The 18,633-nt window shown below is 44.7% G+C and overlaps 1 protein-coding gene across 2 annotated transcripts in view; it reads left to right on the plus strand.

Moving 5' to 3' along the window:
• Positions 1–18,633, plus strand: part of LOC144141484 (uncharacterized) — a 94,648-nt gene that overhangs the window by 47,302 nt on the left and 28,713 nt on the right. For both annotated transcript variants that reach the window (XM_077673039.1, XM_077673040.1), the window contains 3 exons: positions 1,480–1,587; positions 4,649–4,690; positions 9,232–9,348. In XM_077673039.1, the coding sequence (XP_077529165.1) occupies positions 1,480–1,587; positions 4,649–4,690; positions 9,232–9,348 (267 nt within the window). The remainder of the gene's footprint in view (positions 1–1,479; positions 1,588–4,648; positions 4,691–9,231; positions 9,349–18,633) is intronic.

Genomic DNA, 18,633 nt, shown 5'->3' on the forward strand with positions numbered 1-18,633 from the left:
AATTCACTCAAGGTTGTTCTTTCCCTGGCAAAGCTGTTTATGGTACAGGCTTTCATGCGATGACGCGTGGTAAAGCGGTTCCAGGGATGTGCAGAGGGCGTAGACTATTGAGAACGAGAGCAAGATCCAAGCACATGTACCGCAAGTGGGCGGAAACAATGCGCGTATCAGAGCAAGCGCCGAGAGTAGGTGGGTGGAGTCAAGTAGAGTAGGAGTGGAGTCCGCCATTCGAAGGGCGCGCGTACAAGACATGGTTCAGACGAGTGCGCTTTTATTGACTAGTGCGCTGGGAACTCGTTTCCCTAGTGCTAGGAAACTGGGTGAAGTCTCACGCTCACAGGAGAAAGAAGCCTCCCGTAGGGAGCGCCAGCTAGAGTTCGCGCGCGAACACGATTCGATCTTCTGGCTCTCCAAAATTCTATGAAGCTTAGCCTTGCGATTAGGAAATGCCAGGCAGCTGGTCTACTCACATCAGCGTTTGCGACGTTAAGTCAGTCAAGCTAGGCGATTTTGGTTGTACTGGCGCGAAGCTGAGTGCGTGCGCGCCAGTACAACCAAAATCGCCCGGCTTGACTGCTTTGGCGGGCACAGTTCAGCGCTGTGCTTCTTTACTATGAATCCAACGAAGCAACTAAATGTAGATAGGTTCAGATCATACAGACAGCGTAACTGGGTGCGCAAGGAGCGTTCGCCTTCCCTGTTACTGCAGAAAGAAGTAGCACGTAATTTATTCTAAAAACCACATCAAGAATAGCTGCACATGATTGATAACATCGAATCCTAGATGTGTACCTCGATGACTTCGCCACAACTTTGTGCATAACTCACCCTGGTAAACTAAGAACGTAAGGCACAGCTGAAGATAACCAATATGCACTGTCCCAGCACTTCCACTTCAGCTTGTACAACAATCAAAGCTGCTTTCTAGGCCGAAACTAGGCCACGATCAAGCTAGGCCACAATCAACTAGGCCACAATCAAGCCACCCGTCAAATTCGTCACACCACATCCATTGACAAAAGTGGTTTCAAGCGATTTCAGTACAATAAATTGCACTTTCCGTGTAAGCCGCATAATCAAATGTTGTTTCAGTCACTTTTCTTCAGCATTACGAGAAATTGTAAAACCTGCGATAACCCCAGTTTCGACAATAACGCTAATGTCTTCTTTGCGTACTCATATTGCCAAAGCTTTGTCGTGTGTTTGTAAATAGAAGTGAACCCCATACTCACATGCCCAAATAGTTTTCCGCACTGCGAGACACTACCAAACCAGAAATTTCCCCAAGAATATTGTATCCGGGGATTTTTATACTGGGCGTGCCTTTGCTAACTCTGAACCTTTGGCCCAAGTATGAATTCCGGTGAATGCAAGGTGGATGGGCCTGCATTGATCAAACATATTAACCTTATTTTTTGCTTCTGCGTATTTGCCAGCATGATTTAGCTGCCATAAAGTTTAAATGCTTAATTTACTCAGGCTTATCCATGGGCGGAAGTCCCACCCAAACAGGCAGCAACGGCTCTGGAGCAACAGGCTCAGCAGCTGGACCTGGAGGAGAAGGTGCGGGAACAGGCCTCGCTTCAAGTGAGTCAGCTATTGTTCAATTGTAGAAATCACAATGAGTTTCCAGGGATGCAACAAGGCCCTATTTGTGCTGCCATCCAAAACTTCTATAATGTTACATCGGGCAATTTGGGCCACGTCTTCAAACACTACATCATCGTCCACCATGTGCCATTAGTGGGTATAGCTCCTGTGCAGAATGCCACGTGTGCTGCTTTATTAGATATGCCCAACAGGCAAGAGAAGGCACTGGAGATCCGCTAGAGTGACTGCGAAGAAACCGCAAGCGCACCTGCTCGGATCGTAAGCAGTCACACAATAAACGTACGTGCTCAGTAGTGTAAAATAACAGAGACACAGTAAGTTTAATTAAAACTTTGTCTTTCAATAATTCGGGCGCGAACATTTGTGTAATTACGCAAACCTTCTGGGCTCAAAATGTAGACTTCCATAGAAACAAATTTGCGCTTAAGAATACGTGCTCACCAAATCACTGTCTTTATTTTTGAACTTTCCTTATAAATTCCTTAGAGTGTTTGCGGACAAGTGTACATCACTTCTCCTTAGATAGTTACCTATGTGTGATCACTGTACCGTACATTGTGACAAATTAGACACGTGATCTAACCGCCTTTTCTTAGCCGGAAAAAATCTCAGTTTTTGCACAAGGCCCCTGTAATATTTTCCATAAATTATACGTGTTTGGTGCGCCGAGTTTGCTATTCCACTTTGAAACAAATATCGGCGGACAGCCGTTGATAAAAAACAGGTGCCTTGAGGCGCAGTTTCGCCCCTTACGTTCGGAGGGTATGAGGCAACGCTTGATATTTAGCAGCAGAAACCTTTCCAACGAACACTTCACAGAGGAGCAAGCCAAAGAAGATATAAAATGAGTGGTGGACCCTCAGCGACTTTCGGATAATTGGCAAAGGCAATAAAGCAAAGCAGAGAATTTGAGGCATGAACACGACGGCGGAGGTTGGCGGACCGCACCTTTAAAATTAGTTGCAGTTCATTCAGGGTCAATTCCAGAGCGTGGAAATCACCCCACAACTTTTGAACCCGCAGTTGTATGAAGAGTATCTGAGCAGAACTTTGGGTCCAGAAGTGTTTCGGATTGTGCAGTGTTGGAGGGGTGATATGTAGGTCTCAGATCTGGCATGGATAACTTTTCAAACTAGGTCTTTATTTTTCATTTTAGCTTACCCTTCGAATGGGTATACGCGTATTTTTCCCGGAAAGAATATCTAGCATAGAGAAATTCATTTTTCTCCTAATTGAATGGGAGCTGTGACCATAAATGTTTCGGCGCTATCTACGCGGCTGTAAGGTTGAATCCGGTGCTTGTAATTTGGTATGTAAAAACTCGGTTTGAAAGAGTTTTGTATTCCTGTGGTCTTCTCTCTGGCCGTTAAATGCGAATTTTTGTTCTTAGGTTACTAATCTGGAGGCGAATATGCAAAGAGCTTAAGCGAAACACAGTTAAACCTGGTACGACGACAGTTGTGTTCCTGGTTGATGTTGTGGTTAAATGTCATCCCGGAGCTAAACATAATCACATACCAATCATAAATATTATGACTGTGGCACAAAGTACTGTAATTTGACCTGTGTGCTTCAGCCAGTTCAGCGCCTTTGGCTGGTGGTGATTAAATTCAGACTTGTGGTTTTTGTGGCGCCATTCCTGAAACTATTGAGCCATGTTTCTTCGTTTTAGTTTTTTAGTTCTTTAGGAGTACAGTCTATCTTTCGCTCTGGTTTTTACGCTACAAGGGGTACATTTTTATTTCAATGACACACCGCTTCCTCTTTCTTTGGGGGCCCAACTGCGTGCCCTCCTTTTTAGCCTCTACCACTGCTTGATAAGGTTAACAGTGGACGCAATTTCACGATGAACACAGCAAGCAATCGCACATTATTATTATCACGTCCTGCAGACGCCAGTATAATTTTTCAAGAAAAAACCTTTGCACCATAAATAGCCGGGCGCTTTGGGCGAGCACAAATTTTTATCATAACTCATAAGCCTGTTGGTGCTTTACTCATTACCTATAATGAAATGCGCACTTCGTGAGTTTGCATCCGAGTATTATTAAGTGATTTTGTTTATCTACAACAAATATTTTAGGCGGTAATGAAAACAGCATAGCTTCTGTATTTTTTTACCTTTACTACATGTAAGCCATTGATTTAAGTTTCTCACAAATTTTCACCGCTAAGCTTTCAGGATGCATAGCGTTGGAAGCCTGAATGGGTAGATTTCTTTCCTAATATTCTGAGTGTAAAAAACAAAAATATTGTTTTGCTCCCTCGTACGTGCTTCTTATGCTCGGAGTGTAGCTCAGTCAGTGATTTCGTAAACATTACTAACAAACGGAATTAAATTATTTTCTTCCTTTTCTTTGTGTCTAATAAAACTTACATCGGGATTTACCACCCCTTCCTAATTGTACTCTCTCTACCAGGCCGAACATTGCCTCTATAACAATGCTTCCTTATAACATCATGCAAACAAACACCCTCCGAAACAAATTACAATAGCAAGCGATCGGTGCGTTCTTTATGTCAAAACACACATACAGCTTCCATATCTGGTTCTGGGTGGGGAAACTTGGGGTCATAAATTTTTTCAACAGCTTTGTCGCATTACAGAAAAACTGTATTTTAAAATCCCCTGTAGAAACCCATACGCCGAAGTGCTGATCTTCAGCCTGCTACATTATTTTGATTTACCGGCAAATGACTACTTCAGCATACAGTTTTTTTATAAGATAGGCCCAAGCCTACTGCAAGCTTTTTGCCTGTGTTGGTCCACTTTGGAGCGAAACTACCATTTATGTTGTACCTGATTTCTGAGGAGTGGGAATATAACACTTGCTACCACTGTAACTTAACAGAAGCGGAGTAAGGCCTCCCCTGGAAGGAAGATAAACGGTCTCTGCGAATTTCGCACGAGGGCGAAATTGGCCGTGCGAATTCTTTTGCGGCAGCTATTTTTGCCGTAACTCTACAGCTGAAAAAAAGTGCTGTGGCTTTGCTGCGGAGGTTCCAAAATTTTTCTTTATGGCTCTTGTCTTTGCAGGGCACCCGGGCACCCGACCTGGCAGACATCCAAAAAAACTTAGTGGGTATTCTTTTTTGTATCTGTCATTTTTGTTTTTTCCTGAGCGCCCTATTTGCCAACGGCATAGCTTAGCACTCGGGAACTTAATCTCTTTAAATGGAACATATGGAAACAAAGAAATGAAGTGGACTTTCTTTTTGTGATAATGCTAATTTTTCAGCCGTGTCATGACCCACACGCCATTTATGTCCATTTTTCTAGAGTTTAAAGAAATGCGACAGGTGGCCACACTCGCGCTATCGTTATGCTACGAGAAGGCAAACACAGCTTGGCCATTTTGGACCCTTCATTATTTATTACTTTTCTTAAATGCTTGTTCTCGTTTAGAAAAATGCTATACCTAAGGTTTTCTAGTGGAGTTGTGGGTGCAGCCATACTTTATGTATTTTTGAATAGTTTTTTGGTAATACCGAAAGACATTTTTGACCATTCCAGCCAAGTTGTCAATTGCCTTGTTTTGGCCAGAATGACACGAAATAGATTAAGTCAGGGTGTTATCACAGCGGTAAAATTTTCATGGATGTACAAAAACTGAAGTCACTACACTAATATTATTGACTGTAGCCAGGTTCACAAAAATGTGCCACTGTAACTGGGATTAGTTGAGTCAGGCGGTCATCGGTGATGACGCGGACCTACAATCGTAAGTACGAAAGTAAGAACGTAAATGCTAAGGCTGTGTTAAACCCACAATGGTATCAGCCCATTACGACGCAGTGATGCACAGTATGAGGGGATTCACAACTGGGGAAGAAAACACTTTTATTTAAAAATGAGTGTACACATCATGGGACGGAAATGGAACAAAATCTGTAAGTATTGTTGTTTGTAAATATACTTGTAAATTAGTTGTTTGTTGTATACGATAATAATATACTGAAATTAGTAAGCCTCCAGCGATCAGTGTGCAACCGCTGGTACATGCTTCGCATTCCTCTAAAAGTTCACAGAATGACGTGTTCCCTTATTTACACTGACTAGCTTGTGCGTGCAATCGTTGTAAGGTAAAACCGACCCCTGGTGTGTGCGCAAGGTAGATAGCTTTACCATGGAAATATTATGTTGCACGCAGCCGTGGCTTCCATTAAAAGTCTCTTGTCCAAGAAGAGATATCACCATTAGAAACTCAATTTATTAAACATGCCAAAAGAAACATCGCAGAAATATACGGACAGTCTTTGCGGCCCGCTTCCGGTTCAATAATCAGTCATTGTTGTGCATCTGAATCCAACGCATCGCAATAAAACTGAATATAAACTCTATAAACACCTAGCAAACGAAGTCTTCCCTTTTCGACTTTACAAGCAAAACAAAGTAAACCTAAGTACAAAGTACCTTGTCCCCTTAATTTGGATTGGAACTGCATTCCATGGTATGCTACCAAAGAACTGATTCAAAGGTTACACATTGACACTTGTGCTAACAGGGAGGTTGCAGCTACCGTTCCTGAAATGCTTTACGCTAGGAAGTGCTAAAAAAACTTCGTAATGACAGGGGGTGTGTTGGTACTCTGTGGTGGACAGACAAAATTATGTAATCACAAAGAAAGTTCAACAGTTTCCCACAATAAGACTAAGTAATTGTAGCACCAAATCAAGACGTCTAAATAGCGGCGGCTTCGAGAAATATATGAGTGGTTTTTGCAACGCTTACGGGACCGGAATGTCCTCATACATGACACGCTGACAAGAACAGGGATGTCCAAAATAGGTATGAGGCATTAAAGTGCAGTAATTTATTACTAGTGTTTGCCATACTGCACTGCATTGTCATACTTAATTTGGTTTGGTCATGTCGTTACCTTAGTGGACAAATGTTTCACAATTTTTGACGATACACACATTCAAGCCATACCAGATGGTAGAGGTCCCCAATAATAAAAAGGATGTTATCGCCGTAGCGAAGTAAAAAAACAACGTCTGAAGTGTTAAATTGTAGACGTAAATCGTGCTACCTGGAGCACCGAGAAATAACTTGGCTTCGGGTAGTATCACTGACCCTCGTATTGATAGTTTAGTCCTTCAGCGTTATCGAGATGGTCATGGCGATTTGGTTAGACGTAAAAACGAATTCTAAGTAAAAGCAGCATACGCATTTCCACCACCTGATGGATACCAGGTCGATACTGTCCCTAGTTTCCACATGTATATAAGGTCGGCAACGTGCAGAGTAAACACTGCGCTCGGTGCGATAGTGATAAAATAGCTTAACGTAAACACGTATGAAAACCAGGCAGCTAAAGCTGTGGTGAAAAACATGAATAGGCAGCCTAAAGACCTATTTTGGTGGTCTTGATGTATTTGCGGAACACCATTAGGATAATTACTTTGTTCTTCCGAAAACGAAAGATATCTAAATGAGCATGAAATGACAGAACAATATAAGTTTGACTCAAGCGGTTTCAATTTATTATAATGCAATTTTTTCCCTATATTGTTTGAAAGCGAGGCGAAGGCAACAGCGGCTTCACAGAATGGCGACAAATATTTAGGCAACGTATGAGATTTCCATATAGAGCAGAATCACCACGCCTTAAAATATCTGCCATAATAAAAAACTTAGTCACGGCGGTGAGAGTAATAACTCGAAGAATGGAAAGTAATAAAATATTGCCGTAAACAGAAGGACATGTAAAGAAACACAGGAAAATGAAAGTGCCACATACCAGGAGCAACATGAATTGATTTGAACTATCGATATAAATTAACCGAATCTATGTTGCTGTCGCTTGCGTAAACAATACAGGAAAGACGAAGTAAATATTAAATGGGTCAATAAAATTCATGGACCGTAAAGAATAAAATTGTTCTGACAGAATGATGTAGGCGCTCATATGCGACAATTTTGCATTTCCAAGGTATTTTGGATGTAACGTACCGTAAAGACTCCCAAAATTCTTATGCGCACATTGTTAGACTAAGTATATTACGGAAAAGTCTAGCGAGGTTCGCGAGTTCTCAACAGTAAATTAAGACGGACTGGAATAGTCACATAATATGTGAAAAGTGGGCAAGGTGCATAACCTACTAAAACAAAGAGGAAATATAATATCAACAATGCTAATGATATATTATCCGGCTGCCGCTGTGCAATAAAAGTGTAGCTAGACTAGAAGAAATGCAAAAGAATGTTACGTCTAAACAAGAGGCTGAGGGTGCTTCAGGTTCGCAGACTTATCAGCGTACTCTTTTCCATAAACGAAATGCTTACCAAAGGAAGGGTTAACCTGGTAAGGCGAATTGTAATTTCTGCCATCCAAAACAAGAGACTCAACGGTGCGTCCCAGTAATGGCATAAAACAGACAGCGTTAAAGTATTTGGGCACAATAGACGCGCCTTTACACTGTATTTTAGAATTCTCGATAAGCGTTTTTAGGGGCAAAGCATCTTGAGGCTTAAGCTTGTCCGGCTTCCGGCGTCCATGCTCACGGCACAGCACCATGTAAATCGAAATATCTGGGAACAAAATGTTCCAAAAGGTTAACAAGAACAAAATAAAAGGTTCACAAAAGCTTAGAGAGAAAGAGGGCGAGATCTTGGAGAAACGTGCTGCGCATGCGTGAGGAGCATTAGATTGCATTGGATTGGATTGAATGGAAATCGTTTTAGCAGCAGTAAGGACTCTCACGGGTGATTTACGGTAAGAACAATCCCCAGTGCTTGGCCCACTCGTCATGATTCACTTTGTGGAGATGCCTGAATTTTCTTCGGATGCGTTATGCACCGCAGAGGTACTAAAAGTACTGAAAGACCACGACGCAAGGAAACACAGATAAGGCTCCTTGAGTACTAATAATTTTGGAGCACGCAAGTATTCGCATGATTAGCAAGGTTTATTTTGCTTTTAGCATTTATCAACGTAACGCGTGGAACATTGGGAAGAATGAGCCGTGTAAACCTTTACAAAATGGTCTCAGTTTCGATGGGGGGCTGCACCGCATGAGTGCTGTCGAATCATCGAATTCGCGTGGTAGTATATCCCCTTCTAAATAAACCATAAAATTGCCCGAAGCGCAACTCCTGGATTCTTAACCTTAACTCAAAATGTCTCGTTAAATATTTTATATATTGCCGAAATATTTAAAAGAACTCTTTTTTAAGGAGTGTAATGACACATGTTGGATAGTCAGACTCATATTGCGAGTATTAGATGGTAAAGTGAAGCCGCCACAATCAACTCTACTTATACGTTCGAAAGCGACTAATCAAATGCAACTTCACTGCAGTTTAAATTATTACAAATTAATAGAATCAAAGAATTGTATACGAAAAGATGTCACTGTCTTTTGCTTTGCATGATAGTCAGAATTTTCAGTAATGCACGTCGTGACTTCTTACTAGATTCGTGGTAACGTCAGTGCGTGTACTGTTGTTACGTTGAAAATAGCAGGCACGAAATCTTCACTCCTAATTTGACGGGAACTATAAAAATATTCCTAATCAGGCATGCTGAAATGTAAGTCAGTCCAGTACAAGTTTATAATAGAAAACGTTTTGGATGTAGCGAAATTTCAATTGTTTGTTTGTCCACGTTCGCCTAGGCCCAGAGGATGCCGCAGCAATCGGGCTTGGAGTCGCTAGTAGTGCGTTGGCCTTCGGTGCTCTCGCTGCGGGTATAATTAGTGCAGTAAATCAACGAAAGCAAGCCAGACTGCGAGGTAAGTTACCACGTCGCTTGAATAACAATATATGCCCTTGTTTCTGCATGGGATACACACTTTCTAATTGTTCTTTCTACAAGTATTCCTATATCTTAAGTTGAATAACTTTATTCAGGTTAATTCGAAGGGCACATAAAGTGGGAATAATAAACTTGCGAACAAAAATACCACTGCGACGGGCGATGTGTTACTTGCCATACTTTTCAGTACTCGAAGAAATCTCGAGTGCTGCATTTACTAGGAACTGAAGTAAAACTGTCTATTGCGGTATTATCAAGTGCAAAAGGGTGGCTTTTGTGATATTAGTAACGTCGCCAAGGACACAATAACAAAGCGTTCCTGTATTTAGCATTGCATATTTATCGCCAATAATATTGTTATTGGTGAGTTCGAAGTTTGCGCCATGTGCGTCCGTTCTTTACTTCGTCAGTGTATCTCTTTTTTTGCGGAATTATATTTTTCTATGGAGTACCAACATGCCCTGGATACTACCGTTGTTATGTTATCACTGTTGATGTTCCTATATTTTTATTTTTCGCACTTTTCCTTTATGATGAATATACTAAAACCTTTCACTTTCTTATGGAATAAAATGACAAGAATAACTCAGTTCTGAAGCGATTTTAGTGGCTCATTTTGATGGTTGACTCTTTACTGCGTACTGTACAAAGGCGCCTCATCTCACTCTTTTTATATATATTTGTATATATATATATATATATATATATATATATATATATATATATATATATATATATATATATAGTAAGGAAATGAGGGGCTCGTTGAGGAAATACAGAAAGATAGGTCAGCAGTCTACAACGCCAAAGGAGGCATAGGGGTATGGTTAGGCTCTTTTCTTTTTCACTACGGTTAATTAAGTAAACATTTTTTTTTAATTATACAGAAGAAAGAAAGAGAAAAAACACGCGCCCAGAGTGGGGACCGAACCCACGCCTTTCGATTACATGTCGAATGCCTTACCAATTCGGCTATCTGGGCGACTGTGTTCTCCTTCACTTTCTGGGCTATTTATATTTACTAGAAGTGTATCTGACGCTTGAGGGTGGTAGCCAGCGCCACTCTGACTACACGGGGAGAAGGGGACCTTCTTTTTAACCCCCGGGGCGTGACTCGAACGTCTACAGCCTGTCATGAGCGGGTTACTGGCGGGAAGCCCTCTCTTGCTACCTAGGCATCAAGGCTGCCAGAACCGAGACCCTCGCTAGGCTTTCGCAGAATAATATAGAAAGGAAATGAGGGGCTCGTTGAGGAAATACAGAAAGATAGGTCAGCTGTCTACAACGCCAAAGGAGGCATAGGGGTATGGTTAGGCTCTTTTCATTTTCACTACGGTTAATTAAGTAAACATTTTTTTTAATTATACAGAAGAAAGAAAGAAAGAAAAACACGCGCCCAGAGTGGGGACCGAACCCACGCCTTTCGATTACATGTCGAATGCCTTACCAATTCGGCTATCTGGGCGACTGTGTTCTCCTTCACTTTCTGGGCTATTTATATTTACTAGAAGTGTATCTGACGCTTGAGGGTGGTAGCCAGCGCCACTCTGACTACACGGGGAGAAGGGGACCTTCTTTTTAACCCCCGGGGCGTGACTCGAACGTCTACAGCCTGTCATGAGCGGGTTACTGGCGGGAAGGCCTCTTATGCTACCTAGGCATCAAGGCTGCCAGAACCGAGACCCTCGCTAGGCTTTCGCAGAATAATATAGTAAGGAAATGAGGGGCTCGTTGAGGAAATACAGAAAGATAGGTCAGCAGTCTACAACGCCAAAGGAGGCATAGGGGTATGGTTACCCTCTTTTCTTTTTCATTACGGTTAATTAAGTAAACATTTTTTTTAATTATACAGAAAAAAGAAAGAAAAACACGCGCCCAGAGTGGGGACCGAACCCACGCCTTTCGATTACATGTCGAATGTTTTTCTTTCTTTCTTTCTTCTGTATAATTAAAAAAAATGTTTACTTAATTAACCGTAGTGAAAAAGAAAAGAGCCTAACCATACCCCTATGCCTCCTTTGGCGTTGTAGACTGCTGACCTATCTTTCTGTATATATATATATATATATATATATATATATATATAGACTGAAAAGATAAAAACTCACACAGAGCGCGAAAAAATAAGGTTAGTAGAGACAGAGACAAACCAGAAAGACGTAGAAAATAAAAATAAGTTTACTGACGTTTCAGGGAGAGGACTCCCTTTCTTCAGAGTACAAAATAAGTTCGTTTCAGAGCTATATATATACAGAAAATGTAGCAAGCGCGAGGGCATGGTAAGAGGAGGGAGAGTTTGTACAAATGGATCATGGTTGGTGGGTAGCAAAAGAATGAAGAGAGAGCGGGAAAATTAATTACAAAAAGGATAATAAGAACACACAGACACGCGGTACGAACTTGGAAAAAAAGAGAGAGAGAAGAACCAAACACAGAGAAAAAATAATAAATAATTAAAAAATAAACAATAATAAATAACACGGTAATTTTCCTCCCCCATGGCAACGGGGGTGAAGAGGGGTCAAAACAAGATATGCCCATGCCCGTGTTTGACATGGGCAAAACGATTAGTCGCGCGGAACGAAGACGTTCCAAAGAAGCTATTGCACACATAGGGCCAACACCTGCCCAGATGTTGGCCCTATGTGTGCAGATGTTGGCCCTATGTGTGCAATAGCTTCTTTGGAACGTCTTCGTTCCGCGTCACTAATCGTTTTGCCCATGTCAAACACGGGCATGGGCATATCTTGTTTTGACCCCTCTTCACCCCCGTTGCCATGGGGGAGGAAAATTACCTTGTTATTTATTATTGTTTATTTTTTAATTATTTATTATTTTTTCTCTGTGTTTGGTTCTTCTCTCTCTCTCTTTTTTTCCAAGCTCGTACCGCGTGTCTGTGTGTTCTTATTATACTTTTTGTAATTAATTTTCCCGCTCTCTCTTCATTCTTTTGCTACCCACCAACCATGATCCATTTGTACAAACTCTCCCTCCTCTTACCATGCCCTCGCGCTTGCTACATTTTCTGTATATATATAGCTCTGAAACGAACTTATTTTGTACTCTGAAGAAAGGGAGTCCTCTCCCTGAAACGTCAGTAAACTTATTTTTATTTTCTACGTCTTTCTGGTTTGTCTCTGTCTCTACTAACCTTATATATATATATATATATTTATATATTGTGCAGCATTTGTCTTATATGGCTTGCCCACCTTAATTCTAAATAAAGGCCGGCATCCGGCCAAAGCTTCGAAGGTATGTTTGTCGCGTCTGGCGAAGTAAATTTATATTCAATTAAATATACACCCTTCTGGGTTCGTCTGCGTGTATGTTGGTAATTAGTGACACACTGTCACAATAGTTGACATCATTTAGGTAGTAGCAAGCTTCTTATGTTTCCTCAATACCCTCGGCGGTGAAACAAGATAGTATTTTCACACTGAAACTACGACTTGTTTGCATGAGACTTTTGGTGGGTGTATTTATCCTGTCACAGTCGGAGCATTTATATGTCATCTGCAATTTTTTGTCTGAACTCTTGTTTCAAATTGTTGCAAAAATATCACATTTTGTAATTATTATTTTTGTAGCCGTTATTGCATTCCCCTGGTGGTAGGTTTCTAGAGTGTTAATTACGCGACTGACTAGGAGCGATTGCATATATTCGTGTTTTTGAGCAACACGATGAGTAGCGGCTGTATCACGGATCGTGATGTAATAAAGTCTACTAATGTGTCACCGCTACATAGATTCGTGAACTCAACTCTCGTTGCAATTTCTTTACAACACCCGAATCGTTTTTAGCGTTAGGCTAAAAGTATTTTAAGCGCGGCTATATTCCCTCACCACCTAGAGAGCAGAGTGAGCTGCCCGGGAGGGCTGCTTGTCCTCATTCGTAATCCAAGTGCTGTCGTAAATATGGCCCTTATTATTTTTAGACATTTTTCCAGCAGCTTTAATTTCTGCTCTACTGCTACTATAACAGAGTTTTTAGGTCATCCCTTACTTTTTTCTCTCTTATCTTATGACAACGTCATCAATGCGAGAGGGATGCGCCTCAGAAATGTGGTGACATGCCTAACTTCACCCTTTTGTAGGCACGTATTTTGACTGTATGGCTTCCGTCATTGCATCAGCATAAATTTTAGATTAACATATACACTCCTCACTTTTACCTTTCCTTCTTAGAAGTTGTTACGAGATACTAATGGCAATAGGTATTGTTGGCTCACGTAGGAATAGGAAATACAATGTCAATGCCTTCGCAAACACACTGCGGACGTAAACAAAAATGGGATCACTTCATAAAAAAGGGAGCTATAATTTCACCTCACCACCACTGAATGTAAATAAATAGCCCCAGCAGCCCTTCTGAACCCACAAACATCAAAACGTCAAATTATTTGTGGTTTTTCGTGGTATTGGTTGAAAACAGAGCAAGGCTGTTCCTTCCAGTTGTTTGGTAGCCTTGAATTTCGATGGTACAGAAGCTCGTCACGAATAGCGAGTGAGTGGCCTGTCGCCGCACAGCTCGAGGGGGGTTTGACGAAGCAGGCTTTGTCAGAAAGTCCAAAAGAGAAGTTATCCAGGGATCCTTGCGCTGCTCGCGAGGCATGTCGTCAAGTGACAGAGAGGACAGAATTCCGTCTATGGACGACAAAAACGCACTGTCGGCGGTCACAGGAGAGCGTGAGAGCGCCTCGGCGTCGGTGTGTTTGCGGCCAGTACGATAGAGCACTCGAATATCGTACTCTTGTAAGCGAAGGGCCCACCTTCCAAGGCTACCAGACGGATCCTTCAAAGAAGATAGCAAATTATAACGCAGACGCCTGGAAGTGGCTCCTCGTTATTCCCTGCCATCTCCGTTCAGACATTTGAGCATGTTTTCACGCCGATGCGCAGTGTGGTCATGCTGGTGTACTGAAGACATACCAACGTCTCCGCATGCGGTATTACTGGCGTGGAATGTACACTTTTGTCACCAAGTTCGTCCGTTCCTGCGAAAAATGTCAATGCCATAAGTCCCCACCAAACAAACCGCCGGCTCCGTTGCAGCCCCTGCCGTGTCCAGTACGACCTTTCAACCGCGTAGGAATCGCTTTGCATGGGCCGCTCCCCTACACGGTTTTCGAAACCACTGGGCCGTCGTCGCAGTAGACCACGTAACGAGGTACGTTGAAACCACAGCACTACCAGCCGCTAACGCCCGTGAGGTCGCCTCATTTCTCCTACGCCGGTTCATTCTTCGTCACGGTGCCCCTAGAGAGTTGCTCAGCAACAGAGGCCGTGTGTTTCTATCTGAAGTAATTGAAGCCCTCCTCGCAAAGTGCAACGTTATCCACCGCACCACCACTTCTTACCATCCACAGACCAATGGGCTCACGGAAAGAGTTAATCGGACACTGGGCGATATGTTAACAACTTATGTTTCGGCAGACCACACCGACTGGGACCAAGTTCTTCCGTACGTAACTTGTGCGTACAACACCGCCACTCAAGCAAATATGGGGTTTTCGCCTTTCTTTCTCCTCTACGGCCGCGAGCCGTCATGTCCGTTCGACACCATCCTGCCGTACCGACCAGATGCATCTGAATGTACCCCCGTGTCCCAGGCATCTCGGCACGCCGAAGAGTGTCGCTAGCTCGCCAGGGCCTTTACTTCCGAGGAGCAATCTCGCCAGAAGCAGTGTCACGACGGTAGAACACCGCCCCCTGAGCTCGCTGCCTGTTCACTTGTGTGGCTGTGGATACCCTCGGCTGTTCCTGGTCTTGCTCAGAAGCTACTGTCAATATGTCATGGCCCTTACCGTTTAATCTAGCGCGCATCCCCAGTGAACGACGTAGTTGAGCCGCTCACGTTGTCTCCGGACCTTCATTGTCGCGTTCCCGAAACTGTGCACGTTGACCATCTCAAGGCTTACCACGAACCGATGGTTTTATCTTGCCCTTAGGTCACCAGGATGGCTCCTTTTGTCCGCGGGGGGTAAATGTACGGCAAAAGATTTGCCCATTTAGAGTATGCTATCAGACACTGCGGAGGACGCACTATGCCCCGTGTGGGTATTGTTGTGCCAGAGCGCCTGGCCCAAAGGCGTTGCACGAGGCGACGCGCCGACAGCGAGGCTGAGTCACGCCTCTCCCTTTCGACGCTGCGGCGCGGCCGAATCCCGCATCCCAGAACGCTGCGGCGCGGCCGAATCCCGCATCGGAGAACGACCAAACAAGGGCATGTCGCTACGCCCGGAGGCGAGGTCACGGAGACGGCGGGCGCATCGCCCTCCCTTTCCCCATTGGCTGCGCAGCTGACTCACCGCTTCGCTACCATTCGTCGGAATTCAAACTTCAGGCAGCGAGAGCCCTGATTGGAGCTTTTCGAACTTCTTGGGGCCACAACGAACTTCCCTGGCTATAAAAGAAGCCCGGAGGCTCTCATCGTCGGCATTCCTCGGCGGCTTCTCTCCGGCATAAGTCTCTTCGGAAGCACCGAGTGAAAAGGGTGCTGTCGCCTTTGTGCGAGTCATGTAACGTTTGCTTACCCTGTACATACTGTATATAAATGTTACTTTAAGTTTTCGTCGGCTCGAGAACTTCTTCGCTCTGCTCTGCGCCGCGTCGATAGCGGACGGAGCAAGGCAACGTCGCTGCACCTCTGACTGCGCTCGGATGGCCAGTCGCAACAGTTGGAGGCTGCGGTGAGAGGGCCCAGTCCCAACAGCGGTGACAGCGTCGGGATGGCTGATTCCCAACATCGGTGACGAGCTGGATGGGAGTCACAACCTTGGCGACCGCCCTGGGATGGTCATTCCCAACCTGGCGGCAGCGGTGGGATCGTCATTCCCAACAGTGGTGGCAGCGGTGGGATCCTCATACCCAACAGTGGATGGCAGCTGCGGGATCGACTGGCAACGGCTACTACCTAGTGCGGTAAGCGCTCAACGTTTTCTCTCAGTTCACCAGACTTCTCTAGCACAGGTTATGGTAGTGTAGAGAAGGGCTGTGTGAAGCACTGTGTATAGCTTTGAGTGTTTCAAGCATATAGAAAGTGTGTTGAAACCAGAGCTAGTGCCGAGAGGTAAACAAAGGAGCGTAGAGAATTACTTGCGCGTGCCTTGCTAGTAGTTCGGTAGTATAGGTACGGCAAGGGAATTCTAGCAGGGGTAAGCAGCAAGAGGCCAGTGCAAACGATGGAGGACCTTAAAGTGAAGGAACTCATTGAAATTTGCGAGGAGCTGGGCCTTGACTTAGGCCGTGCGAAACGGAAGCATGCGATCCTTGAGATCATGCGGAAGGAGAACGTAACGGCTGAGGAAGTTAATGAGGCCAGGGATGGTATCAAAAAGCGCCGTGAGCGCGAGGAAGCCGAAAAGAAAGAGCGCCGTGAGCGCGAGGAGGCTAAAGAGCGCCGGGAGCGCGAGGAAGCCAAACAGCGCCGGGAGCGCGAGGAACCCGAAGAGAAAGAGCGCCGCGAGCGCGAGGAGGCCGAAGAGAAAGAGCGCCGGAACGCGAAGAAGCCGAATGGCAGAAATGGGAAGCCGAAAGGCAGAAACGGGAAGCCGAAAGGCAGCTCGAGTGGCTCGAGTTGATGAGGCTAGAGTCGCAGCTCCGGCAGGGTTCGCCGGCGCCTAGCGTGACTTGTCCAACGGTTCAAGCGAGCGGTCCGAGAAGTCAGGACCAACGGCCGCCGTTCGTTGTGGACAGGTCAGGGCAGGAAGACGGAGCGTCCAAGGCCAAACGCGAAGCAACCGCACTCGTGTTCTTGGCCAGAGAAGCGAGCCAAGAGAGCGGGAACGGCGAGGAGGCAGAGAGGCCGCTTCGAAATAAAGAGCGCGCAGAGTCCGCGAGCAGTGGCCAGTGCAAGGCACTTACCAGTTCGCAAGCGGGGAAGGTCTCGCACAAACCTGACTCTTCCCCAGCGAGCTAGACGCGAAAGGACGCCGAGCAACGTAGCTCGAACTGCGAGCCGAACGAAAACTCTCGCGGTAGGTTAGTCGAACCGCAAGCGGCTGAGGCGCGTTCCGTGAAACCCTTCGATGGAGAAACGGAGCCGGGCGACACGAAGAGTACGTTGTCCCCGGTTTCCTATCCGCTGTTACGCGAAAACGAGCTCAAGGTCGAAGCGCTGCCGACAGGGCCGACAGAGAAATCCGGTGAGCTCGTAGTGAATGAAGTTGACAGAGACTGTACCGCCGTCAGCGGTAAAGTCTCTGTACAGTCAGCGGTACAAGGGCAGCAGGTCTTGTAATTAGGCTCAATAAGAGGTACAAGCTCAAGGTGGTGCAGGGCTACGCGCCCACAGCCAGCCACGACGACCAAGTAGTGGAACGCTTCTATGAAGATGTGGAATCGGCAATGGATAAAGTAAAAACGCAGTATACCGTAGTTATGGGGGACTTCAATGCTAAAGTAGGCAAGAATCAGGCTGGAGACAAGGCAGTTGGGAACTATGGTCTGGGCTGTAGAAATAGCAGGGGGGACCTACTAGTTGAGTTTGCAGAACGGAATAACCTACGCATAATGAATACCTTCTTCTGTAAACGGGAGAGTCGGAAGTGGACCTGGAGGAGCCCGAATGGGGAGCACAAAAATGAAATAGACTTCATATTATGCGATAACCCTGGCGTCGTGCAGGATGTGGAAGTGCTCGGAAGGGTAAGGTGTAGTGACCACCGTATAGTAAGATCTCGAATTAGGCTAGATTTGAGGAGGGACCGCAACAAGCTAGTACGTAAGAAGCCGATAAATGAGCTAACAGTAAGACGTAAAGTAGAAGAATTCAGGATCGCGCTGCAGAACCGATATTCCGCCCTTAACGAGGAAGCCGAGCTTACGACACAGGAAGCCAGCGACAACCTTACACGCATTCTCACGGAGTGTGCAGTAGAAGTCGGGGGCAATAAGGCTAGACAGGATACTGGTAAACTTTCTCAGGAGACGAAAGATCTAAACAGGAAACGGCAAACCATGAGAATCTCTACCGCAGCTGACAGAATAGAACTAGCAGAGCTCTCGAAATTAATCAATAACCGTAAGACAGCTGACATACGGAAGTATAATATGGAGAGGATCGAATACGCTGTAAAGAACGGAGGTAGCCTGAAAGCAGTGAAGAGACGTCTTGGCGCGGGGAAAAATCAGATGTATGCACTTAAGGACAAGCAAGGCAATGTCATCATAAATAGGGATAAAATAGTCACAGTGGCCGAGGAGTTCTATAGGGATCTGTACAGTAGCCGGGACATACAGGATAATGCCGAACGAGACA

The sequence above is a fragment of the Haemaphysalis longicornis genome, unplaced genomic scaffold (genome assembly GCF_048455015.1).
Source record: "Haemaphysalis longicornis isolate Haplotype H1 unplaced genomic scaffold, Haemaphysalis longicornis Haplotype H1 scaffold_6, whole genome shotgun sequence".
Lineage (NCBI taxonomy): Eukaryota > Metazoa > Arthropoda > Arachnida > Ixodida > Ixodidae > Haemaphysalis > Haemaphysalis longicornis.